Here is a 25,601-nt window from a genome sequence, read left to right on the forward strand (position 1 = left end):
TTTATGATTTAACAGATATGGTGCTAAAGCAGTGCTAGCTACTGTGATGCTGATATTATGTAATGTTTTATGATTTAACAGATATGGTGCTAAAGCAGTGCTAGCTGCTGTGATGCTGATATTATGTAATGTTTTATGATTTAACAGATATGGTGCTAAAGCAGTGCTAGCTGCTGTGATGCTGATATTGTGTAATGTTTTATGATTCAACAGATATGGTGCTAAAGCAGTGCTAGCTGCTGTGATGCTGATATTATGTAATGTTTTATGATTTAACAGATATGGTGCTAAAGCAGTGCTAGCTGCTGTGATGCTGATATTATGTAATGTTTTATGATTTAACAGATATGGTGCTAAAGCAGTGCTAGCTGCTGTGATGCTGATATTATGTAATGTTTTATGATTCAACAGATATGGTGCTAAAGCAGTGCTAGCTGCTGTGATGCTGATATTATGTAATGTTTTATGATTTAACAGATATGATGCTAAAGCAGTGCTATATGTGTTGTAATGCTGATATTATGTAATGTTTTATGATTTAACAGATATGAAGCTAAAGCAGTGCTAGCTGCTGTGATGCTGATATTATGTAATGTTTTATGATTTAACAGATATGATGCTAAAGCAGTGCTATATGTGTTGTAATGCTGATATTATGTAATGTTTTATGATTTAACAGATATGAAGCTAAAGCAGTGCTAGCTGGTGTGATGCTGATATTATGTAATGTTTTATGATTCAACAGATATGGTGCTAAAGCAGTGCTAGCTGCTGTGATGCTGATATTATGTAATGTTTTATGATTTAACAGATATGGTGCTAAAGCAGTGCTAGCTGCTGTGATGCTGATATTGTGTAATGTTTTATGATTTAACAGATATGGTGCTAAAGCAGTGCTAGCTGCTGTGATGCTGATATTGTGTAATGTTTTATGATTCAACAGATATGGTGCTAAAGCAGTGCTAGCTGCTGTGATGCTGATATTATGTAATGTTTTATGATTTAACAGATATGGTGCTAAAGCAGTGCTAGCTGCTGTGATGCTGATATTATGTAATGTTTTATGATTTAACAGATATGGTGCTAAAGCAGTGCTAGCTGCTGTGATGCTGATATTTTGTAATGTTTTATGATTCAACAGATATGGTGCTAAAGCAGTGCTAGCTGCTGTGATGCTGATATTATGTAATGTTTTATGATTTAACAGATATGATGCTAAAGCAGTGCTATATGTGTTGTAATGCTGATATTATGTAATGTTTTATGATTTAACAGATATGAAGCTAAAGCAGTGCTAGCTGCTGTGATGCTGATATTATGTAATGTTTTATGATTTAACAGATATGATGCTAAAGCAGTGCTATATGTGTTGTAATGCTGATATTATGTAATGTTTTATGATTTAACAGATATGAAGCTAAAGCAGTGCTAGCTGGTGTGATGCTGATATTATGTAATGTTTTATGATTCAACAGATATGGTGCTAAAGCAGTGCTAGCTGCTGTGATGCTGATATTATGTAATGTTTTATGATTTAACAGATATGGTGCTAAAGCAGTGCTAGCTGCTGTGATGCTGATATTATGTAATGTTTTATGATTCAACAGATATGGAGCTAAAGCAGTGCTAGCTGCTGTGATGCTGATACTGTGTAATGTTTTATGATTTAACAGATATGGAGCTAAAGCAGTGCGGGCTGCAGGATTTCCCTATGATACCAGTCAAAGTGTGATGCTGGATGATGTAACATGCCGTGGCAATGAAACTACTATCCTAGAATGTTCACATCGACCTTGGGGAGAACATAACTGCCGTGCCAATAAAGCTGCTGGTGTCATTTGCAGAGCAGGTATTGGCATTTTCAATAATGTCTAAAGTCCTAGTGTCTTACATAAGTATGTCTTAAGTCCTAGTGTCTTACATAAGTAGGTCTTAAGTCCTAGTGTCTTACATAAGTAGGTCTAAAGTCCTAGTGCCTTACATAAGTAGGTCTAAAGTCTTAGTGCCTTACATAAGTAGGTCTAAAGTCCTAGTGTCTTACATAAGTAGGTCTAAAGTCTTAGTGTCTTACATAAGTAGGTCTAAAGTCCTAGTGCCTTACATAAGTAGGTCTAAAGTCCTAGTGCCTTACATAAGTAGGTCTAAAGTCCTAGTGTCTTACATAAGTAGGTTTAAAGTCTTAGTGTCTTACATAAGTAGGTCTAAAGTCCTAGTGTCTTACATAAGTAGGTCTAAAGTCTTAGTGTCTTACATAAGTAGGTCTAAAGTCCTAGTGCCTTAAATAAGTAGGTCTAAAGTCCTAGTGTCTTACATAAGTAGGTTTAATGTCCTAGTAAAAATGTTTGTAAAATGTTTTACATGTTTCGGATGTTCCTTCAGAGTTGAAGATAATTACTTCCTAGTCCAAACCTCCTAGTGTCTTACATTAGTAGGTCTAAAGTCCTAGTGTCTTACATAAATAGGTCTAAAGTCCTAGTGTCTTACATAAGTAGGTTGTACTAGTTGATGCCAAAGATAATGTGTTTCACGTGACCATGCATGCCCAGTTGCGACCTGCATACTTTGACACATCTGATGCTGTTGATATTATAGACTGTGCTATTTAGTTCAATTGTCTTAGTTTGTTATGTAGTTCTAATGCTATGTGGTATAGAAGACAGTTCAAAAAAAATTCCAAGTTCTACATTCCAAAATATTAAATAAAATTCCTAGGTTTGTGTATTTGTTCAGACCTTTTAGTCAAACTAGGTCATGCAAGAAACTCAACCCAACCAGATGTATTGTTATACTTAGACAGAATGGTTGGATATAATTATTACTTTGTGCTTGTTTGTTTTGTTTGTTTGATTTACATGAATCGGATGTTCCTTCAGAGTTGAAGATAATTTACTTCCTAGTCTAAGCCTCCCGCAGGATGACGGGGGATGGCAGCGGGCAGGGTTTGAACCAGGGACCATTGATAAATCCTAACGACAGTCCAGCGCGCAAACCGCATGACCAGGCAGCCGACCAGGCAGCCATCCATTTATTTTTGATATATCTGACATCATGACATCAGCTGTTTTCAGTAAACATGACAGTGACAGTATTGTATTGTTTATTTTTTCCTTATTATTATAATCAGCATTACTATATATATTTTTCTAGCATTGTGCATTTTAAAAATTAACCCTTTAAGTGCTGAGCTGTTTTACAATGATTGCATGCAAAATGGAATTACAATTCTGATGTCTAGAGGCTAAACTACCACACGCGCTTAAAGGGTTAATTAATGTATGCATAATTTAAGGCTTAAAATCAGTAACGGTATTCAAAAGAAAGCTTATTTAAAACAAAACTGTAAATATTTGTTTAAAATATCTTTATAAACTAATAGCAAGAGTATTGAAATACAAATGTTATATATTTTAATACCTAAAAAAAACAAAAACCTGGCAATCAAAAGATTGACTTTTTATTAAGTTTGAGTTTAAAAACTACTATGTTGTCTGTTTTCAGAGGAAAATAAAGATGATGTGCTCCTTCTGCTAGATGCACAGTCAAAGTCTATCTACAAAATGTACCTCAGCACTCAAACCTACATCACCCTTCCTTTGCCACTTGTATACATTCCTGGGAGTTTTGACTTTGATCCTGGCTCTGACAGACTTTTTGTCTATGATAAGAAATACAACCAGATATTAAATATGCGATCAGATGGGACTGATATACGACTTGTTAGACAGCTAGAGCTAAGTAAAACTTTTTTTTTGTTTTCATTTATAATTCTGCCATTTGGGAAGGGGGGGGGGTGACCAGTGACTTGCACTGGAATTTTGATTTAAGTGAGGAGGATTAGTGCAACACATCAACCTCACTCTCTCCTCCTTAAGCCCATCCTTTTACGGAAGCAAGATTTGGTCAAGACGTCCGGGGATGAGTTTGGATACAGTGGATGACCAAGACTTTCTGTGTGTCTTGTCCTGCTCTCGAGTGCTCCAGAGCACTGTGCTGGTAGTTGCCTTTCTGTCCGATTTGTCTAGTTTTGTGACGTTTCGCACAGGCCGCCAAGTCCAGACTTCACATGCTAGGTTTGACAGAGCCTTAGTGTACTGAGTGTCACGTCAAGTTCAGACTTCAAATGCTAGGTTTGACAAAACCTCAGTGTACTGAGTGTCACGGACACATCAGATACCCTCTACCTGGTTTAGCCGGCCTGTCAAAGCCGTTTCCGGGGTGTGGCCGCTGCATATGCTACAGCTCCCTGGGAGCCACTGGTGAGAGTTGGGTACAGAGCGGGGACCAAGAGTGAGCCAAGTACCCTCAAAAAGAGGGTACGAAGCCTGTCCTTTAGAGGTGCTACCTCTCCTAGATACCCCATACACCCCTTCTGCCATAGCAATAGTATGTTAGCAAGATTAATTTAACATTTACACACTTATTATTATGAATCAAAATAGTAGTTTCCAGAGGTGTAACTAGCATACCTGGTACTTGGTGAATGGTAGTGCCCCATCATTTACTGGTGTCTTGATAGAGGATGGTGATTTATAGAACACCAACACTATTATGATAAACCATAACCATAGTGGAAAGCGTGGTCAAGAGGCTAAGTACCCTTGAATTTGGCTTGGCTACCTATGAAGGGGGCTCGAGGTTCGACACCCGACTCGGGCAGAGTTGTGTTTACTGAGACCCTAAAGGCAGCACGGAAAACCTCTATCCACAAATGAGATTGGACCATAGTGCTCCGAGCTTGCTATAAGCATGAAAGTAGCGCTATACAAAAGTTACAATTTTTAACCATGTATATATTTTTTTTTTGGCTGATTGGTACACTATCTGAAATATGAAATACTTGCAAACTATTGAATGCCATAAACAGATAGCAAGACTAAATGTTAGGTGGGAGGGAAGTAGTGACATTCAAATAGATTTCTACTTTGTAAAGTTCTCTCTGTAGTTTCATACAAACCCTCAGGCTTATATAGATATTGACAGTATTGGGGTGTAGATTATATTGACAGTATTGGGGTGTAGATTATATTGAGAGTATTGGGGTGTAGATTATATTGACACTATTGGGGTGTAGATTATATTGACAGTATTGGTGTGTAGATTATATTAACAGTATAAGAATTTAGATTATATTGACAGTATTGGGTTCCTGAAATGAAAAGTTCTTTTAGATTTCTCTGTATTTGACATTGGGCATGATGAGGAATTGAAATATCTGTCAAAAGAAATAAGTGTATTGCAAAACGATCTCAAAAATTGTTTAATGAAACTATAATTTTATTTATCAATTCAATGTAGTTTCATTCTTTAAACAAATAAGTTAAATGAGAAATATCAAAGAATAAATAAAAATGCCTTCACATACTTTGTCATGAAATGATTCTGGTCTTAAAATTCTCTAGCTGACTGTAAAGTTTTTAACTTGATTTGCCTTACAGATGACTCACTTACCTGGCTTGCATTTATTACCAACAAAATATTTCTCTATCACTTTGACACAAGCACACAAAAGTCACTTAACTAGATTCTTGCCTTTATTATTGTTTTTTTCTTCATTAAAGAACAGAAAGGTTTGTGTCTTATGTTATTGTTTTTAAGTAAAGTGCAATTATGTTTTCTTTTTTTTTTCCAAACCAGGTACTGAAGTTTACAATATAAAAGCAGATGTGGTCCATAGCAAGGTGTTTTACAGTGACACTGGTCTTGGAGTTATTGCATCTGTAAATTTAGATGGGACAAATCACTTTTTTGTAGCATCTAATATTTTAAGTCCTAGAAGTATTGTTCTAGATCCACGATATCAGTAAGTCTTTTACTTTTAATACTTTTATGCAGGTATTTGAGTATTTTGAGGTATGCTTGAATAAAAAAAGTGCATCAAACTCAAACAATAGCTTTTGTAAAGTATTATGGATGGGGTGGTAGATCAGTTCAATCACTGATTGCTGAAGGCTGCTGGGTCAAGAAAGGGCATAACGAATTGATTGAATTCATTCTTGATTTGAAGTCCAAACTTAAGCTTTTGATTTTTCTCAGATCCTGAGTTGTATACTTATCTTCTTATCTTATATAATACAGATGTTACTTCAAAAAAGAAGATGATTACGTCCTACGCGTCTTGCATTTAGTCATGCATATTAACCAATGACTTAAATTCTGCCAAGTCACTGGTTTTCCTGGCTAGCTCAGGCAACCCATTCCATGCTCTAATAGCACTAGGGAAGAAGGAGTATTTGTACAAATTTGTCCTAGCATATGGGACAAGGAATGTGCCTTTATCTTTGTGTCTTTCAGAGTATTTTATTAAATTTTGTTTTTGTATTTGAAGATTATGGTTCAGTGTTTTATGTATTATCGCTACTTTACTTGTTAGCCTACTAGCAGATGTAGGCTACTCAACTTAATCAACTTTATCATTTGAAGCAGAATGTTCCAGAAGGGATATAAATTGTAGTATTTTATAGGGATTTACTGACTCGCCCATAATCTTCATGTGTAGAAATCTAACTAATGCCTCCTAATCAAACTATTTTTTATGCTTAAATACCAAAAAATTTGTTATTTTGTTTTAATAATGTGGAGTCAAACAAGTAAGAATCTCTTGACAAATGTTTAAAACAATTTTGGAATATAATGTTTCAAAGTAAACACTGATATATCAAGTAGTCATCATGCCTAGATTGTTGCCTAGATTGTTAGAGAGAATTACTGCCTAGATTGTTATAAAGAATTACTGCCTAGATTGTTATAGAGAATTACTTCTTAGATTGTTATAGAGAGTTACTGCCTATATTGTTATAGAAAATTACTGCCTGGTTGTTTTATGTTCTCTGGAGTGTTATCTCCAAAGAACTAGGTTTAAACTCTGCCAGCCAGTATCCCACATCATCCTGTGGGAGGTCTGGGTAAGGACGTAATAATCATCATTCCCATAGGAACATTTAAAATATGTAAAAACAAAAACACAGACCAGTAATTGGGAGTAATGGAAAAATATAGTAACTCCATATTCATTATAATGATAAATAAGGAATATTATTGTTAAAACCCAAGCCTATCATATCTTTATAAAGAACATCAACTGTTAATTAAAAATTTTATGTGAAAAAAAATCCAAACAGAATTCTCTGCTGGACTGGCTGGGGACCTCATCCAGAGATTACATGTTCCAGCTATGATGGATCAAACAAAAGAACATTAGTGGATACAAACCTGAAATCTCCCAATTCTCTTGCTATTGATTACAATGGTATTTTGTTTTTTTTAATTATTCGCTTGTTTATCTTTTGATCTAAATTACTTTTTTTTTAGAATAGCTTGTTGGAATATCTTGAATTATGATATGACTGGTAAATTAAATGTAAAATTATATTAGTCTTACTATTCAAAGTTTCCTTGTTGGCTACTAAAACTTAATAGGGTTTTGTTTTCTTTATTGGCAACCACTTTGATGGGAGAAGGGAACTTGTTTTCAAATCTTTGTAGCTGAACCTAAATGTTAATTAACACACATATAAACACCAATGAGGTGCTGTGGCTGAGTGGTTAAGTGCTTGGCTACTGAACCGGGGTCCCGGGTTCGAATCCTGGTGAAAAATGGGATGTTTAATTTCAGGATCTTGGGTGCCTCTGAGTCCACCCAGCTCTAATGAGTACCTGACGTTAGTTGGGGAAAAGTAAAGGAGGTTGGTCGTTGTGCTGGCCACATGACACCCTCATTAACCGAAGACCATAGAATCAGATGAATCTGCCCTGAAGACCAAAAGGTCTGAAAGGGGAACTTTATTTTATTTTTACAAACACCAAACATTAGAAAGACTTTGGTATCAGCCCTAAGGAAAAATCAGGAATAGGTTACATCTGAGTAGCTTGAAGAACTTAGTCCAAATTCTTTCAGATATTGTCCTGTTTCTGATCCCAAGCTCTAGTGATTATTTCCCTTTTTTTTTCTATCCTACTGCAAGGGAAAGCATTTGTGTGGATGACCGTGTTCTGACCATAACTGATGCTTATATATAGGATTTTCTATCATTCAAACTTCTTTGAGATAAACCATAGAATTTTTAAACAACTGAAGCCTGCCAACAACAGTATTAGTTGGCTTGATGTCCATCAGGCTCTGTGGTATGTGATCTGGACTGTCATCATGAAAGTGCCAGTGTTTAAACCTTGCCTGCCTCCATTCCCTACCACCATGTGGGAGGTTTCAGATAGGATGTAATAATCTTCAATTCTGAAAAAAAACAACATCCAAAACAAAAGAATTATGAGAGTTAAAAAAAATAAAACGTATTCTTTATTTTTACAGAGAACAGAATCTACTTTGTTGATAGTGGCATGAACACTATAGAGTCTGTAGACTTTCGTGGTAACAACAGAAGAGTAATTTTACAAGGAGTAGAAAACCACTACATCTCACTTGACATATTTTATGATGTTTTATTTTTTACAACTTGGGAGACTAAGTAAGTTACAGAAGAACTATGATGTATAATAATATAAAGTTTTTTAGATGAGTTTGTCACTTTAGCTCTTGTGTTTGTTTTTCTAATGTTACCACAGCACCTTGAGCCTACATTTAACAGGGATCTATAAATTGAAGTATTATTATTTTTAGTATAATATTTCTAACAGCAGATGTCAAAAAGAAAATCTTAATCGACTACTGGAAGCAATGGTTCTGCTTGCTTGGGATGTGGCAAAATATGTAAGTCACAGCTGGGGTTGCGTAGCCACAGGAAATACTTCATTCTTCATTAATCTTTGGACTCGAAGACAAGACTTATTATTATTATTGTTGTCTCAATTAGAAAATGAAACATATTTCTAAAATCTCGTTGAAAAAAATAATAGACCTACTCTGTATGGCCTAATCTATGTGGCCTACTCTGTATGGCCTAATCTATGTGGCCTACTATGTATGGCCTAATATTTGGGGCATACTCTGTATGATGTAGTCTGTACATTTTGACTTACTGATATTTTATCTTAATGGTCCTATTAAAAATGTAATTCAGAAAATCATCACTTGTTTTTTCCTTGTACACTAACTAGAACTGTGATGCAAATAAAAAAAGATGGCTCACAACAATCAGAAATTGGCCCTGCCAACTTTAATGAGGTGTCTGAACTCAAAGTTTACAGATACGGCAAAGATTATGTAGGTATGTATAAATAGGATCACAAAACGAAACAAACAAGTTACAAAACTTCTAGCATATTTTCAAATACATAAAGAGATTTATGAGCAGGTTAAATAAAACTGCCCTTTAATACATAGAGCTTGGTTATTAAAGTCTGAATAACATCTGAGCTGGAGTCAGATTAGTGTCTTGCCTTGGAGTATTTCTAAACATCAGGAGAACATCATTAGCATCGGACTTCATCTTAATTTTTTCATAATGTCCTTTTAGAATTTTTATTGCTGATTCAGCTTTGCTGTTGGATTGATGGTTTCCTGGATTCAAATGAGTCACTCCCCATGCCAGCATAAATCCTTAATATATCTTCTGAATCAAAGACATTGCCATTATTATTATGAATACACTGTGATCTAGTGAAATGTGTACTGGAGTGAAAGGGAAGTGTGAATTGAAAATAATGCCTAATAATAAATGATTGAATCAATGATAGTTTTCTAATTTATAAAGTTCATTAATTATTAATGGCTTAGAAAAATAGTTGTTAGACTGTTACAAAGAAAGAAATATTTGACACTTATTGTGTCGGTCTAAAAAAAATTACTAACAGGTTATTATAGGATTGTTAATTTTTAACTTTTTTGTTAATTTTAATTTGTCTGAAACAATATTTTTGGGGATTTTTAATTGTATTTTATTTAGATTTGTTGTCAATTGTAAAAGCTGCCTGGTCATGTGATATGTGCTCTGGACTATTGTCTTGGTGGTCCATTGTTCAAACCACCACCTATCCCTGCTGTCCTGTTGGGAGGTTTGGGCTAGAGAGTTATCTTTCGTTCTGAAGAAACATCCGAAAAATGTTAAAATAAAAAAAATGAAATATATTGTTAAATAGCAATTTAAAATAAATTAAAAAACTAATCATAGGGTAAGGCTTTTCTATTCTGTGGAATAATTTTGCTCCAGAAAATTTTGTTCATACAAGTGTCTTGTTACAACTTCTCTATTCATTTCAAATGTTTGGGATGAATGTACCTCATATATTCATGTAAATCTTTGTTTTTAGGTAACAACATGAGTTTATCTCTTCCCTCTGACATTAATAGAACTTTTGTTCGGATGTATGGAACAAGAAACTTTTACAGTGGTCAGATAGAAGTCTTTGACAAAGGTCTCTGGGAAAGAGTCTGTTACTGGAATGATCCTGATGCCAAAGTTGCTTGCCACATGATGGGATTCAACAGGTACCTCCTAGTTGAGATTCCTTCAATTATTAATGTCTTGTTTAATCTTGCAAGCATTAATCCATTAGGTTTCACCCTTGTTTTTTTAATTTTAGTTGTGTTACTATTTCAGTTGAAAACATTATTTTGGAAACAGAGTAACATTTTCATAGATTTTACATAAAGTCACAGATTTTCTGAAGCATAGATTTAACTCTTTATCTCCGTAATTATTTTTCTATGTTTTGAAGGAATTCTTCATTTTGCTCATTACTATTTCACTCCCCTGTTATGATTGGGCTTCAATAGCTTTGTTGTTTATTATCAGAAAATGTTTTATTTGGTATAGAATTAAAGGGAAATGTACGCTCTTTTTATATAACACTAAGTCAAGTTTTTAAAATTGAACATTAATTTAATTTAATGAGGTCAAATCAATGATGGTATTGTCAATTAAGAGAGAAAGAGTTAATGTTTGTAGTGCGTTCTGTTGGCCAAGAGAATATAGACTCTCTACAAGCAAAATTCTTTAAGGAAATGTTGACCAACTCATTACAGGATCAAACTATCTCTTTCAATTATTTTTCGCTCTTACTTTTTCACTTTCTTTTTCTCTCTTTTAATCTAAAATTTTTCCCCTATATTTATTTCATCTAACTAATGCTAGGACAAATTAGTACAAATACTATTTCTTCCCTAGCGCTATTAGAGGATGGAATGGGTTGCCTGAGCTAGCCAGGAAAACCGGTGACGTGGCAGAATTTAGGTCATTGACGCGTAGGACGTAATCATTTTCTTTTTTGAAGTAACATCTGTGTCATATAAGATATGAAGATAATGTATTCTAATAGCATTGCTTTCTGGGAAATAAAGTTATTTGTGCAATTTTATTTCTGATAATTATATAAAAAAATACTCTAAAATATCTATTATGTTTCTATACAGAAATGTATCGATAAAAATGAACCCCAGGGAGTTATCTAGTAACTATGCATGGAATAGAACAGGCTGTTTGGGCTCTGAAAATCACATCGATGAGTGCAGCTCTCCATCACAAAACAGGGGCTACTATTATTGTTTTGGATCTGGAGCTAACTGTGAACCACAGGAACAAGGAAACTCTACTCAAGGTAAGTAGATAACCTGTCCTAGCTTGATAAATGTTCTTGTAAGCTTGGTAAGTAGATAACCTGTCCTAGCTTGATAAAAGTTCTTGTAAGCCTGGAAAGTAGATAATCTGTCCTAACTTGATAAATTGATAAATGTTCTTGTAAGCTTGGTAAGTAGAAATAACCTGTCCTAACTTCATAAATGTTCTTGTAAGCCTGGTAAGTAGAAATAACCTGTCCTAACTTCATAAATGTTCTTGTAAGCCTGGTAAGTAGAAATAACCTGTCCTAACATGATAAATGTTCTAAGATTGGTTGTATAGCATGTGCTTCAGATAGACATCGTGATGGTTTGGGGCTTGGAAGTAATTTTATTTCTGAAGGGACAATTCAATACAGTATTAAGAGAAAAATAAAGAGGCAGACAACGAAGAAAGTGATGGGAATAGATCAAAGAATGGACGAGCCCAACTCTGAAAGAGTTTCTGCCCTTAGTCTTTGTCTTAATCTTTAGATCTTTTTCATTTAACTTTAAACAATAATATGTCTGTCAAAAACAGTTTGAATATTTAAATTTGAAACGTTTTCTCAGCAGGTGATGGACAGTATTTTCTTTGGTTTCAGATTTTCAAATTGACAACTTTTTGTTATTTAGCGATGAGAATGGTCATTGGATAAGAATGGATTTGAACACAAACAGGCAAGTCTAATGATGTTGATATGGAATATTATATAATACTATTTAGTAAGACATGTTTAAGAATAGATTTTCCATTTCACACCGTTCGATCTCTAAGGCAGGATGATGTGAGGGTCATTTGTTTCAACATCTGATGGTTAAAGAGGATGTCATGTGGCTAGCACAATGAGGAACTGCCTTAAATCTCCTGTAGTTCTTCATTCTCATTGTAATGTTGGTTTAGACGAGTAGTCCTATGTCTGCAATGAACTGCTCAGTGATTTCCAGATACGGCAGTTCTCCATAATTTCTGCTTTGGAGGACATGGTTGGTATTCTCTTCTCTGATGATGCTCCAACAGGACCAATCGCACTAGGACCAATCGCACCAGGACCAATCACACTAGTTTCATTTTAGCTTCCCGATTCTATGTTGTCTCATTCCATTGTATTTGCTTCTGAGATGGATGGCTGCCTGGTCGTGCGGTTTGAGCGCTGGACTGTCGTTCGGACTTATTGATAGTCCCGGTTTCAAATCCTGCCCGCTCCCATCCCCCGTTGTCCTGCGGGAGGTTTGGACTAGGAAGTAATTATCTTCAACTCTGAAGGAACATCCGAAACATGTAAAACATTTTACAAACATTTTACAAATATTATTGGTTGGTAATGTTTTTCTTGAAATTGGTTAGTGAGCTAAACAGTTTCTTGTTTATTCAATTCTCTAAATTTATTTTTAAATTTTTCCAGGTATAGATGGATTTTTTTATTGTTTTAATCAGTCTCCCATCTTTGGCCAATATGTTTGATTTTCATTGTCTTCAAATTTATTGCTGTCCCTTATAAATGTCATGTGCCTAGTTACACTCATGAGCATCTTTAAAATCACACATTTTAAAATCTTAGTCTTCACCGCTACTAAATCCCAAGGCCTCTCTGTTTAGAAGCCAAATACTTTAACACTCAAGGCACAAAGCCTCTCTAAATTAAAATTATATGTATATGTGCTAGAGCATTCGATAAAGACAACTTTATTATATGCAAGGGATAATTTCCTCTTTCTTGTTTATGGTCTGATAATATTTATGCTAAAATCTAGATATATTTTGAACTTATTTTATACATCCAAATAGCATAGGTATTAATTTAAAAATCTAATTATAGCACTTCTGTTGTAGATCAACAGATCTTAAAGCCAAATTAGGACTCTTTTGTTTTGAAAAAGTCTATAGGTCTCTTTAAAACTTTGGTCTTAGCCTTTTCAACAATGCCTTGTTGTAAGATGCCTCTGTAACTGCGACAACTTATGTTTTATCCTTTTATTTTATATATAGAAACATTGTAAACACCTTTAAATCTTGGCTCTCAATGTCAGCTTGGGAGTTTGTTGTGATTTGTTGATTCAAATATTTTCTTTCTTTCTTTTCCTTTTATTGTTCAAACGTTATCTCCCCATTTTATCTTTTTTTTAAAATTTATATGCTAATGTATATAACAATTTTTTTTCAGTTACATCATCAGAACTATTGACCCTGAATGGATCACACAGGCTCTAACTTTTGATCCTTTGACTCAGACATTTTATTTTAGTGACTGGGAATGGATGTATGCATCATCAATGATCAGAAGTGTGAACAAGTTAGGAACCACTATTTCATTGGTGGTTGATGTATTTAGAGGTATAAATAAGGATTTGTTTTTTTTCTGTACCCATTTCTATTTGAAAAGTTCTACGATACTTACATGGGTAAAGTTTCTGTCATCCATGCACCAACCCATGATGTCCTCATTTATCCCTGCCTTCACTAACTTGCTTACTCATGACTTGTATAGTGGCGGTTGGTATCTACAGTCTTGGCGTTCCAGTACCACCTCATCGTGGTCACAGAGTGAACACCCCTGCTCCTTAAGTGGCCAAGGGTACTGGTTGCTTGCTACTGAGGCAATGGTGAGTAAGAGACCTAACCGGAATCTCCGAAAAGCGGATAGCGCTGGACACCAACTCGAGGGTTGGTTGGGATCCCCTGGGTCCTGGCTGATTTGCGGGGTGCTCTAATGGGCGAAATTGGGCTGACTGACGCAGCCTTCTCGGGTGTGTTAGGCGGCTCTTTTGCTCTCATGAGCTAGGCTCCAACTAGCCCGTCCCCTAACATCGTAGTAGAGGAACGCATCGACGCAGTGACAGTTCTAAATAATGGGGATATCAAAAAATCTTCATCAAACCACTCCCCATTGTGAGAAACTCCCAGGTATCTAGAGTTTATGTAAATCTCATGAGCTTACAACACACACACACTTCTTCGAACTGGTTAGGGTTAGTACTGATAACTTTCCAATTGGTTTTGTTACAATACTAACATGTCCTAGATGTGTCTTGATGAGTTGTCTAAAGGCAATTTGGAAACCTTGTCTAAAAAACCTCTTCACTGGTCCACAAAAGAGATTGGACCATAGCACATTGAACATGCTTGAAACATATGATATACTAAAGCTGTTATAAAATATTTTGTTTAGAACAGTGATGCTCAACCGAATTCGACCTGCGGGCCATTTTAACTTTCGACACGCGTGTCGCGGGCCACATCAATAAAAGGTAAAATAATGAAATCCAAATTCTCCAAAAACTATTTGAAAATATTGGATCTAGTATTAATTAATGGGATATTTAAAGTCATTTTTTTACGCGTCTAAAAATGGGATCATTTCTCTACTTAAAATGTGAGCGACATTGTAGCTACCTTTACCACCAACTTATTTTCTTGTCTCTTTTTGGTTAATATTCCCATCGACCCTCCAATCTCTAGGCGTAGTTTGACCAATCTTTTATACGCGGCTCAAACCAAAAAGGCCTTCATATTTGTTTTATAATGCCGCTGTATATGTTCTTGTTTTTGAAACAGCCAGACTTTCTTTACAAAACAAATATGCTGGCTAATTATCATGTTCCACAAAAAAAGATCCATTCACTTTTCTCGGTAGATTCCCATTTCATAAACTCATAAACGCACAATCGTTAAAGGTCATGGTACCAATCCTTCAGAGAAAAAGTGGAGGCCCTAACAGTTTTGAAGGGGTGAGGATTTGATTTTCTACTTTTGTGCCGACGTTTCGGCGGGCCGGATGAAACTACGTCGCGGGCCGGTTCTGGCCCGCGGGCCGTACTTTGGGCATCACTGGTTTAGAAGATCAATGTTTGTTCACAAAACTGTCATGTATGTTTCACACCAGTACTTTTAAAACTTTTTTTTAAAGTGCTACTCAGTGAGAAGCATTAAAATAAATGTCAATGAATTTTGTCATAATTACCATATTCTTTTAAAAGATTCATTATAATCACTGCAATGTATGTCAAGTGATATTGAAACAATTTACCTGGAATTATTAAATAATTTAAAAAGTGATGAATCTAAATATTAAGTAACAATTTATGTTCAAATGTCAGGTACATTTTCACTTGTATAATGTTACACCTACTGCTGTGTTTAGTGATAACAATTTTTGTTGTTGTCCTCTTGTCTTGAATCCATGGAAAAACATATCTTATTGAGTCCTCCAGATTGAATTTGAAATGAAAACAGTTTCTTTTTGAACTACCCCTTGGGGATTCTTGTTTATAAGTTGGAATGTTTCCTAATGACAAAGTCATTTATCTTGAAGAGATTACATGCAGTTAAAGTGTTAAAACTGCACTCAGATTGGAATCATACAAACTTCTCTGTGGCAAAAACATACAATCCAAAAATGGCCAGCTCCACCGAAACAAAAGCCACCTTAATCTGTGCTATTTGTGGATAGAGTGTCTCTCCAAAATAGGGCTTCACAGCCACATGAGAAAGTGTGATCTGAGATGAACCATAGTCGTTCTACGACTGAAGGAGGCCAACATATACTTAGGCTCTACAGTATATGAGCAGATTCTGTTTCTAGCAAATGCTTTCATTTTAATTTTTACAAAGATACAATTTTACTTTTTACGATAGCTCATACGCTAGATTTTATAAAAATGTTAACCAATTTGGCCTACACATACTCAGAAACAAGCTATGACTTTAAGTGGCAAGTGCAATCTAATGTAATTCTTCAGTTACCAATTTTTTTTTTTCAATCTAGTCTTAAGAGATATTGAAATTTTTATTATCATGGTCTAAAGGTATTTGTGCCAGTGTAGATGAGCATTCATTAAAAGCTTGAAGTTATGACTCCATGATTTTGCAAAGATTGTATCAACTCACTGCCTGTCTATCTGTCTGGTAAAAAGTTTGTACATGTTATTTCTCCCACACCCATTCTCAGATCAAGGGGAAACGGTGTACAATTATTTATTGGCATAGAAAAGACATAAATCAATAAAAACTTAACCAGTTAGTCAATTAATTAGTGCTTATTCATTATATGTTTGATACCATCTAAGGAAATTAACCCTACAGTATTCACATATACGGCTAAATATGTAAAGTTTTATTGGTAATTGAACACATTATCTCTCAAACTCACATTGTAAACCGGAAACTTTAAATAATTATTTAGCATACCTAACAATGCATAAAACAATTTAAAAATTAAGTAATCAATTAACTATTGGGAAAAAAAAAATTTTATGAGATAAAAGGGAAATAACATATACGCTATTGAGAGATATAGTTGTAATTGTTTTTTCCCTTAGATAAGCTTTGTTTTTAAAAAGGATTTTCTACAAATATTTTGCTTGTTTTTAATTTGGGAATATACATAAATAATGTCTCCAAGCATTTTGATATATATGTTTCTCAAGACCATTCAAAATGCAATGGCTGTCTGGTCATGTGGTTTGCGCTCTGGACTGTCGTTCAGGCCTATCGGTGGTCCTGGGCTCAAACCCTGCCCACTCCCATCCCCCATCATCCTGCGGGAGGTTTGGACTTAGAAGCAAATTATCTTCAACTCTGAAAGAAACATCCGAAATATAGAAAACATTTTACAAACATTTGACAATGCTAATGTATACTTTTTCAGGGAATATAACTGGACTTACTATAGATGCCAAAAGAGGTCTCTTATTTTTTGCTGACGCTGGAAATAACAAAATCTGCTCAGTACACACAGATGGTCTTAATCTTCAGACTCTTTATGCAGATCTCCCTGACCTAAGAAGTATTGCAGTTGATACTAATACTTTGTAAGTTATACGAAAAAAAGTTGTTTAAAATTCTAACAATAAACAAATTTGTTTTCATTTTTAGGTATTTTTGATTTAAAAAGTTTATAATATTTAAATGTATCTTTCAAAATAGAAATGTACATAATTCTTCCTCAAACCATTTTGATTGAATGGAAAATATAGGGTACAATTGTTAATTAAAGATATAGTGAATACTGCATTTTTTAAAGACTAGATATTTTTTTTAGGGTATATTAATTATGAAGCTTTTGGTATTAGACTAGAAATAATACTAAAAATAATTAATAAAATATAATAAAAACCTTTAAACTAATTATATATGCTAACTTACAGTGAAATTTATTGGACAACTTGGGGGTCACAACCTGGAATATATAAAGGACATTACCAAGGCAACACGTTGATCAGTACAGTCTTAGCTGGAGGTCTCAAGCAACCGGATGGTCTAGCAATGGATTCTATAGGTAATAATAATTATCTACAATATGAACGGCATCACTAAAATTGCAAAGTTCTGACCAGTCGCTTCTTTCTTGCATGTCTCTTAAGATTCTATTTTATAATAAGAAGTTTATTCAAAAGAAAAGAGAATTACTTCCTATTCAAGTGATGATCTAGTCCTATATATTAATTAGTGATTAAAACTCTGCTAAGTCATTGGCTTTCCTGGTTGATTCAGGCAACCCGTACCAAGCTCAAATTGTCATGAATCTAATATTAACATTGACATTCATTGAGGTAAAAAAAAAAAGTAAAGTGCCCCATTCAGATCTTGAGATCTATAGGGCAGTTGATGTAAAGCTCATCTGTTTCTGTAGTCCTTGAGAGTGTCGTGTGGCCAGTACAACGACCAACATTCTTTACTTTCCTCAACTGAAGTCAGGTACTCATTAGAGTTCGATGGACTGAGAGGGTGTCCTAAAAATTCCAGTTATCACGGCGTTTCAAACCTGACACCTCTCGGTTTAGAAGCCAATCGCCTTACCACCCTGCCCCCTTCCCCATGCATTGAGGTAAACACTAGTAAAATGGAAATTGAATTTAAAAATAGCAACATGAGAAATCACAAGAAAGTTGAACTTTTAGGTTTTCTAGAGTAGAGTAGGACATAATTATCTTCTTTTTTGAAGTAACGTCTGTAATGACTAAGATAAGAATAGTTGTAATGAAGTGGTATCATCCCTTAACGACTCCTGTATGGACAACTAAGGGAAGGAAAGTGCGTTCAGCATTGACCCATCCACCTGGGAGACAGAGGCACATGACAGAGCATCATGGCGTTGCGCTGTAAAAACTGGCGCGTAAATTGCTTAGGAAAAGAACAACACTGTCAGAAGAAAAACGCCATAGAAGAAAAGCAAGGCCACTGATACTAGCTCCAGCTGGAATAACCAGCCCAGTGTGCAGCCGAACATTCCGGGCTCACATAGGTCTCACCAGTCGCATGAGGAGCACAAAACCCCAGTGCAAAGCCCTCAGTCCCCTGGATGACAAAAGTGGTCATTCTCGAACCACGATCGACGAACTATGTGTGTCATAGCTTAGCCAGTTTACATAGTACCTCCCCATGCTACTCAATGTCTATACAGTATACAAACAAATAAGAACCCAAAGCTACAGTTACATGAATTAAATGCCTACACTAATGGCTTTAGGGAAGGAGCACTAACACAAATTTGTCCTAGCATATAGAATAAGAATAAGAAATGTGCCTTTATCTTTGTGTCTTTCTCAGTATTTTTATTGTAAGTTATGGCTCATTGTTTTAAGTATTTTTGCTACTTTACTTTTGTGTCTTTTGTCCTAGAGACAATTTTGTCCTATAGTATATCTCAATTGATTGATGTTACTTTTGGTGTTTCTTTGATTACCTTCTCCCAGCTAAGAAATTATACTTCTATGATTCTGGTACGCACACTATTGAAGTCATCAACACTGCTGGCTCACTTGATAGACTTGTCTTGTTCACAGACTACAGCTCCCGACTCTCTGGTCTGACCATCACACCGCAGTACATTTTCTACTCTGACTACAACAAAGTGTAAGTTTTTAGTTTAATAGCTGTCTACACCTTTTCCCCAAAAAGATCATTTTATATTCTTGGCAAGTAAGCAAGTAACTTCAACCAATTAACTGGAAACCTACTTTTAAGCCACCCTGCATATTTACATTTTTTGGGGGAAAAGTTTATTGAGACTAAGACTAAGACTGCTTTATTGATCCTTATGGAAATTTGTTGTGATTACAAGGACTCGTTTCTCATATAAAGACAACACAATAGAAACATACACATAAATACAACAGACACAACATAAAAAGTTCATTCAGCGACTACACACAGGCATCTTGGTCCTATTCATGTTTCCTGATCAACGAGTGGCGGTGATAGAGTCTGACCTAGCGAGGTACGAACGAGTTTTTCTACCGCTCCGTTCTTGTTTTGATTGACAGCAGTCGCCCACTTCGCGACGACCTGACGTAGTTCTGATGGAGCGGGTGGCCATTGTCTTCCAAAATTTTTTTGATTTTCCTTAGACACTTTTGTTCAAAAAGTTCCTTTTAATATGGTAATGTTGTGAGTGTAATATTTTGATGCCCTTTTTATGATGGCTTCTAGACGGCGCAACAGCTTAGATGAAGCGTTGCCTTGTCAACAAGTTATTCCGTATGTTAGCAGATTTTGTATTTAGGATCTTCTTATTTAGTTTAAAGCTATTGACTTTGTATAGAAAAAAAAGTCGCTGGGCTGTTTTCTTTGTCAGAGTTCCAAGATGGTCTTCCCATGAGAGATTGTTAATTAATGATAGCGCCTAGATATTTGTTCTATAGATGCAGTGTTTATTTGCAGTTCACGTATAGTAAACTCTTCTATCGAGCTTCGATACTGAGTTTCGTCTTCTGAAATAAGACCGACTATGGCAGTATCATCAGCTAATTTAATGAGTTTAACTGAGTCATAGATGCTTCTTATGTCATTAGTGTAAAGAATGTACAGTACAGGAGAAAGTACACAACCTTGTGGAGCACGCATACATAGTACTCGAGTTTACGATTTGGTGTTGTTGACTTTAACATACTGGGGCCGTTGGGTTAAAAAGTTTAGAACCCATGCTTGTACGTAAGGGCTTACATTTAAGTTATTGAGTTTGTTTATCATTAGATGTGGCTGTATGGTATTGAAAGCCGAGGAGAAATCTACGAAGAGGACTCGTGCATATGTTTTGGGTATATCGAGATGCTTATAAAGCTGGTCCAAAAGCAATAGAATTGCATCCTCAGTTCCTCTAGCTGCCTTATATGCAAATTGGTGAGGGTCTAGGCTGTTATTGACTTTTGCTACAAGTTGTTTAAGCATATATTTTTCAAAACATTTCATAACTATAGGTGTTAGTGCTACTGGGCGGAAATATTAAGCTATCTATTTTTGGTTTCTTTGGTACTGGTACGATCTCTGAAGTTTTCCAGATGTTTGGAATTACGCACGTTTGCAACGAGTGGTTAAAGATGTGAGAGAAGATAAAAGAGATTTGCTCCGCACATAGCTTGACCAGCTTGCCACTAATTTTATCTGGTCCAGAAGCTTTTGTTACGTCTATTCTTTTGATTGTATTATCATGTTTATATAAAGAGCTTATCATGATAGTTTTAATAGGACACATTGACACAACTAAGACTTTCATCAAGTAAATCTAATTGTTTGTTCAATCTTCCAATGTACCCTTTATGTACAATCATACAATCACATTAACATAAAGGGAAATAACACAAAATAAAATTACATTAAAGGGGCAAATGATCCCAGAAACAATAATTATATCTTCTTATCTTCTTATTTTACAAGCTATACAATTGCTAAAAAATTAAAAGCAAAGCTGAGGCTTAATAATTTGTTAAAATTTATACTGATTACCAATTATATTTATTTTTGTAGAAATATCATGCGTTTGAATCGTGACGGAAGCAACCAGAGACCTGTCGGGACCAAAGACTTTCCTAAAGTTAAAGGTCTTTATGCTTACAAGAGTACAAGTACCTGATGCTTGCCACTCGTGATCAAGAATTATTGATTAAAACATAGACTGATACATTAAATACATATTGATTTATTGAATCTGATTGATTGGAAACAAAAATTTTTTTTGTTGGCGAATAAAATCTTAATGAAAATCTTGTCTTCTGAGTTTTAGATATTCCTTCAGAAATGAAGATTATTTCATCCTAGACCAAACTTACTTGCATGGTTGCTTGGGATAGTGTCTGGCAAGGCTCAAACCCAAAATTATAGTCTGCATTCTGAAGTGTTTGCCACATGGCCAGGCAGTTAATCCAACCATTGAGAAGTTCAGCCATTATACGCTGTGTCAACTGAGATTATTGAGTCCAGCCAACTCTATTGGCTACCTGTCATACATTGGGGAAGTAATTATTTTTGGTCATTGTTCTGGTTTGTTTGTAAAATGTTTTACATGTTTCGGATGTTCCTTCAGAGTTGAAGATAGTTTACATCCTAGTCCAAACCTCCCGCAGGACGACGGGGGATGGGAGCGGGCAAGGATTTGAACCATCGATAAATCCGAACGACAGTCCAGCGCGCAAACCGCACGACCAGGCAGCCATCCTGGTCACTTAACACTCTCATTGACCTTCACATCATCTATCCCTCTGGATTGAAAGGTGTATATAAAGCAATTAACTTTTTATTGTAACTTTACTTACATTCACCAAAAGTTCAATTTTACCAATTCATGGTACAAACCTTAATAAGTTGTGTTATTATCTAACCCTTGTGTTTTCAAACTAAAATGGGAACAATCCCTCCCAATACATACCAGACATTTGAAATACAATACTTTCTTGTATATACTATTTTTTTGTCTCAAAGGTGAAAGCCTTCAGGACAGAAGGCTCAAAAGTAAAGTAGCAATCATACATAAAACACTGAACCATAATCTTCCGATACAAAAACAAAATTTAATAAAATACTCTGAAAGACACAAAGATAAAGGCACATTCCTCGTCCCATATGCTAGGACAAATTTGTACAAATACTACTTCTTCCCTAGTGCTATTAGAGCATGGAATGGGTTGCCTGAGCTAGCCAAGAAAACCAGTGACTTGGCAGAATTTAAGTCATTGGTTAATATGCATGACTAAATGCATGACGCGTAGGACGTAATTATCTTCTTTTTTGAAGTAACGTCTGTATTATATAAGATAAGATAGACTACAGCTACATGCTGGGTTATATTCTTGGAAATAACACTAAAAACTACAGTTAACAGGATTTTAAAAAAATTAACGCTTTACCCATATTTAAACAATTTTTGTAAAATATATCAAGGAAGATTGACTATACATTGGGGTGCCAGTATGCATGGATATAAACAAACAGTAAAGTCACATTACCAATTTGGAAGTCCAGTTTCAAAATATTCCCTCAGAAAATGTTACACCCCATTCAGATAATGAAAGCGGCAAGCCATATACTCGGCCTTATCATGGTAAAAAAGTAAAGTACTCCATTTCAGACCTTGTGATCAATAGGGCGGTGGCTGAGTGTTAAAGCGCTTCGCTTCTGAACCGGGGGTCCAGGGTTCGATTCCTGGTGAAGACTGGGATTTTTTTTATTTATTTCGGGATCTTTGGGGAAAAGTAAAACGTTTGGTCATTGCGCTGACCACATGACACCCTCGTTAACCGTAGGCCTTATAAACAGATCACCTTTACATCATCTGCCCTATGGACCATAAGGTCTGAAAGGCTAACTTTACTTTATCATGTTGACAGTTTAAAAATGTATGGCTAGGCATCCAACCAAATCAGAGCAATTCAGATGTAAAGTATATTAAGATTGTAATCCGCCACATTGTAAACAATTTCGTCACGGATAATAAAGATCATTATTAATATGGAAGTGAATTAATTTTCATTCTCTGGCACTGCCAGGGTTGAACTTTATTAAAGGAAAACAAAATTCATTGCAGTCCCTTCAGTGTCAATTGTAAAATTTTCTGGTTATTTGGCAGGTCTGCAGCAGAACAGCCCACTGGCAGGCAGAGAATCTTTTTATAATGTTAACAAGGTCAATTGCTACGCAGCCCAGCTGTGACCTACATATTTCGCCACATTCTCGCTACATTCAGTGCAAAGCATACAAATTTTTCGCCGGTGGTCGATTAAGATTTTCTTTTCGTCGTCTGCGTCTGTCCTTGGCAGCGGATTTTCTTTTGGTCTCAAATGTGTATCCCGCGGCCTTTGTGTGTGATCTCCAGCTGTCTCGTTCTTAAGCCTCATGCAAGTCAGCTAAGGCAAGTTGGCACCTTAGCTGGTCTTTTAATATATATATATATATATATATATATATATATATATATATATATATATATATATATATATATATATATATTACTAGAGAGTTAGAGTTTGAAACTGGAGCTTGGGAGAAATTCAAAGATGGAGACTGGAGCTTATGAGAGAGTCACAGTTGGAGACTGGAGCTTATGAGAGAGTCAGAGTTGGAGACTAGAGCTTACAAGAGGGTCAGAGTTGGAGACTGAGGCTTGAAAATCGGGAGGTCTGTCACTGTGTTGGCACCTTGTTAACCGTCAGACATGGAAACATGAGTTCTACATCATCTGGCCCATTAAACCGCAAGGTCTGAAAAGGGTTTGAATCAGTCATGAGTAAAGATGTTTTTTTTTTATGCATTTACAAAACGATCATGTAAACATTCACCAAGATACCTCCTTCTTCCTTCCCCTTTTCCCAACTGGTCCAGACAAGTGATAGGGTCATTGAGAAACAATTGGTAAAAATATTTCTTTTGCTTAGAATGCCTTAGATCTATATGTGAGTATAGAGGATAACTCTAATTAGCATCTATTTGGTGTATGTATAGAAAACATGAAGATTTTGGACTAGTTATGTAATTTGGAATGTTTTAGATATATTTGCTGCACAGCACACTAAAAAAAAAATTTAATAGCGTGATTGACATGCTACCTGTGTCTTCTGTTTCACGCTTCCCATGGTGGTGACCTTAGAATAATATTTTCGATAAGAGATAAGATTAGGCCTAGCATGTCACTCACCCAGGGCCCAGTGTACCGGTACCGATAATTTGTTACTTTTGTGCACACTAGAAGTTGTGACGTTTTGATCTTACTTCAATAATCTCAAACAGTAGACTTTTTTGACTTTTTGAATATATTTTTTTTCAGCGAGTCTGATAAATAGTATAGCAATCGACACAGAGAGAAATTTAATATTCTACACTGGTACTTTGAACAAGTACATTGTCTCAGTTTTCCTGACGGATCGCACTCAAATATCACAGTTCACTCAAATATCACAGCTCGTAAGGTTGACAGCCCAAAGAGCATCGCAGTCGACAAATTAGCACAGTAGGTATATGAAAAACACAGTCACAAACACACACATAAACTTAAACTTTAATTGACAAATCAATATTTAAAATGATATTTTTTAGCAGTTTATGTAAGGAAGGATCACCAATATGTTTTCCTCTGTCCTTGTTTATAACTTTTAAAGAAATTGCATTATACGGATGACTGTGTTTTGTTTTCATTTTTACATTTTTAAGATTAAATATTTATTCTTTAAAAAAAACACACGCTTTTTAAACAAAGAAACAAGGTTACAAAAGACAGTTTGTGTGGAAACACAAACTCAAAATCGGCCCCCGAAGTGGTCCACCCAGGCAGGCTTCAATATTTTCAGAAAGAACATCCAAATGATATTATATCAAAGACAAATGAGAGATAAGAATGGAGAAAGAAGGTTAACAGATCTTGTGTAGTGCCCCAACGGTCCCGCAGATCAAAGGATAGGTGTATGTGAATGTAAGGTTAGATGTGAACCTGGCCTAACTAGTTCCCCTTTTAGACCTTGTGGTCTATAGGGCAGATGATGTAAAGTTCATCTGTTTTTGTGACCTACGGTTAGCAAACGTGTCATGTAGCCATCACAACGACCAACCCCCGTTACTTTTCTCCAACTAATGTCAGGTACCCATTAGAGCTGAATGGACTCAGAGGCGCCCAAAGATTCCAAAGTTTAAAATCCCAGTCTTCACCAGGATCCGAACCCGGGTCCCCCGGTTCGGAAGTAAAGCGCTTTACCGCTCAGCCACCGTGCCTCCCCTGGCCTAACTGATGTCTTATAATTGATCTAATTGTTTTGAAAATACTCAATCTCTTATTCGAATCCTTAAAAAAAAAATAAAAAAAAAAAAATTCCGCAATAAAAAAAAATGTTCAGAAAAATGAAGTTTATAAGA

General features: G+C 35.5%; 1 protein-coding gene across 3 annotated transcripts in view; it reads left to right on the top strand.

The window, feature by feature from the left end:
• Window positions 1-21,474, top strand: part of LOC106072935 (uncharacterized) — a 67,719-nt gene extending 46,245 nt beyond the window's left edge. For all 3 annotated transcript variants that reach the window (XM_056040667.1, XM_056040665.1, XM_056040666.1), the window contains 14 exons: window positions 1,674-1,849; window positions 3,499-3,735; window positions 5,635-5,800; window positions 7,119-7,246; window positions 8,306-8,462; window positions 9,052-9,161; window positions 10,204-10,381; window positions 11,306-11,490; window positions 12,094-12,169; window positions 13,654-13,823; window positions 17,137-17,299; window positions 17,636-17,766; window positions 19,184-19,343; window positions 21,234-21,474. In XM_056040667.1, coding sequence (XP_055896642.1) covers window positions 1,674-1,849; window positions 3,499-3,735; window positions 5,635-5,800; window positions 7,119-7,246; window positions 8,306-8,462; window positions 9,052-9,161; window positions 10,204-10,381; window positions 11,306-11,490; window positions 12,094-12,169; window positions 13,654-13,823; window positions 17,137-17,299; window positions 17,636-17,766; window positions 19,184-19,343; window positions 21,234-21,339 — 2,143 coding nt within the window. In that variant the 3' untranslated portion in view covers window positions 21,340-21,474. The remainder of the gene's footprint in view (window positions 1-1,673; window positions 1,850-3,498; window positions 3,736-5,634; window positions 5,801-7,118; window positions 7,247-8,305; window positions 8,463-9,051; window positions 9,162-10,203; window positions 10,382-11,305; window positions 11,491-12,093; window positions 12,170-13,653; window positions 13,824-17,136; window positions 17,300-17,635; window positions 17,767-19,183; window positions 19,344-21,233) is intronic.
• Window positions 21,475-25,601: the final 4,127 nt, after the last annotated feature.

This window comes from Biomphalaria glabrata, chromosome 9 (genome assembly GCF_947242115.1).
Source record: "Biomphalaria glabrata chromosome 9, xgBioGlab47.1, whole genome shotgun sequence".
NCBI classification, from domain to species: domain Eukaryota; kingdom Metazoa; phylum Mollusca; class Gastropoda; family Planorbidae; genus Biomphalaria; species Biomphalaria glabrata.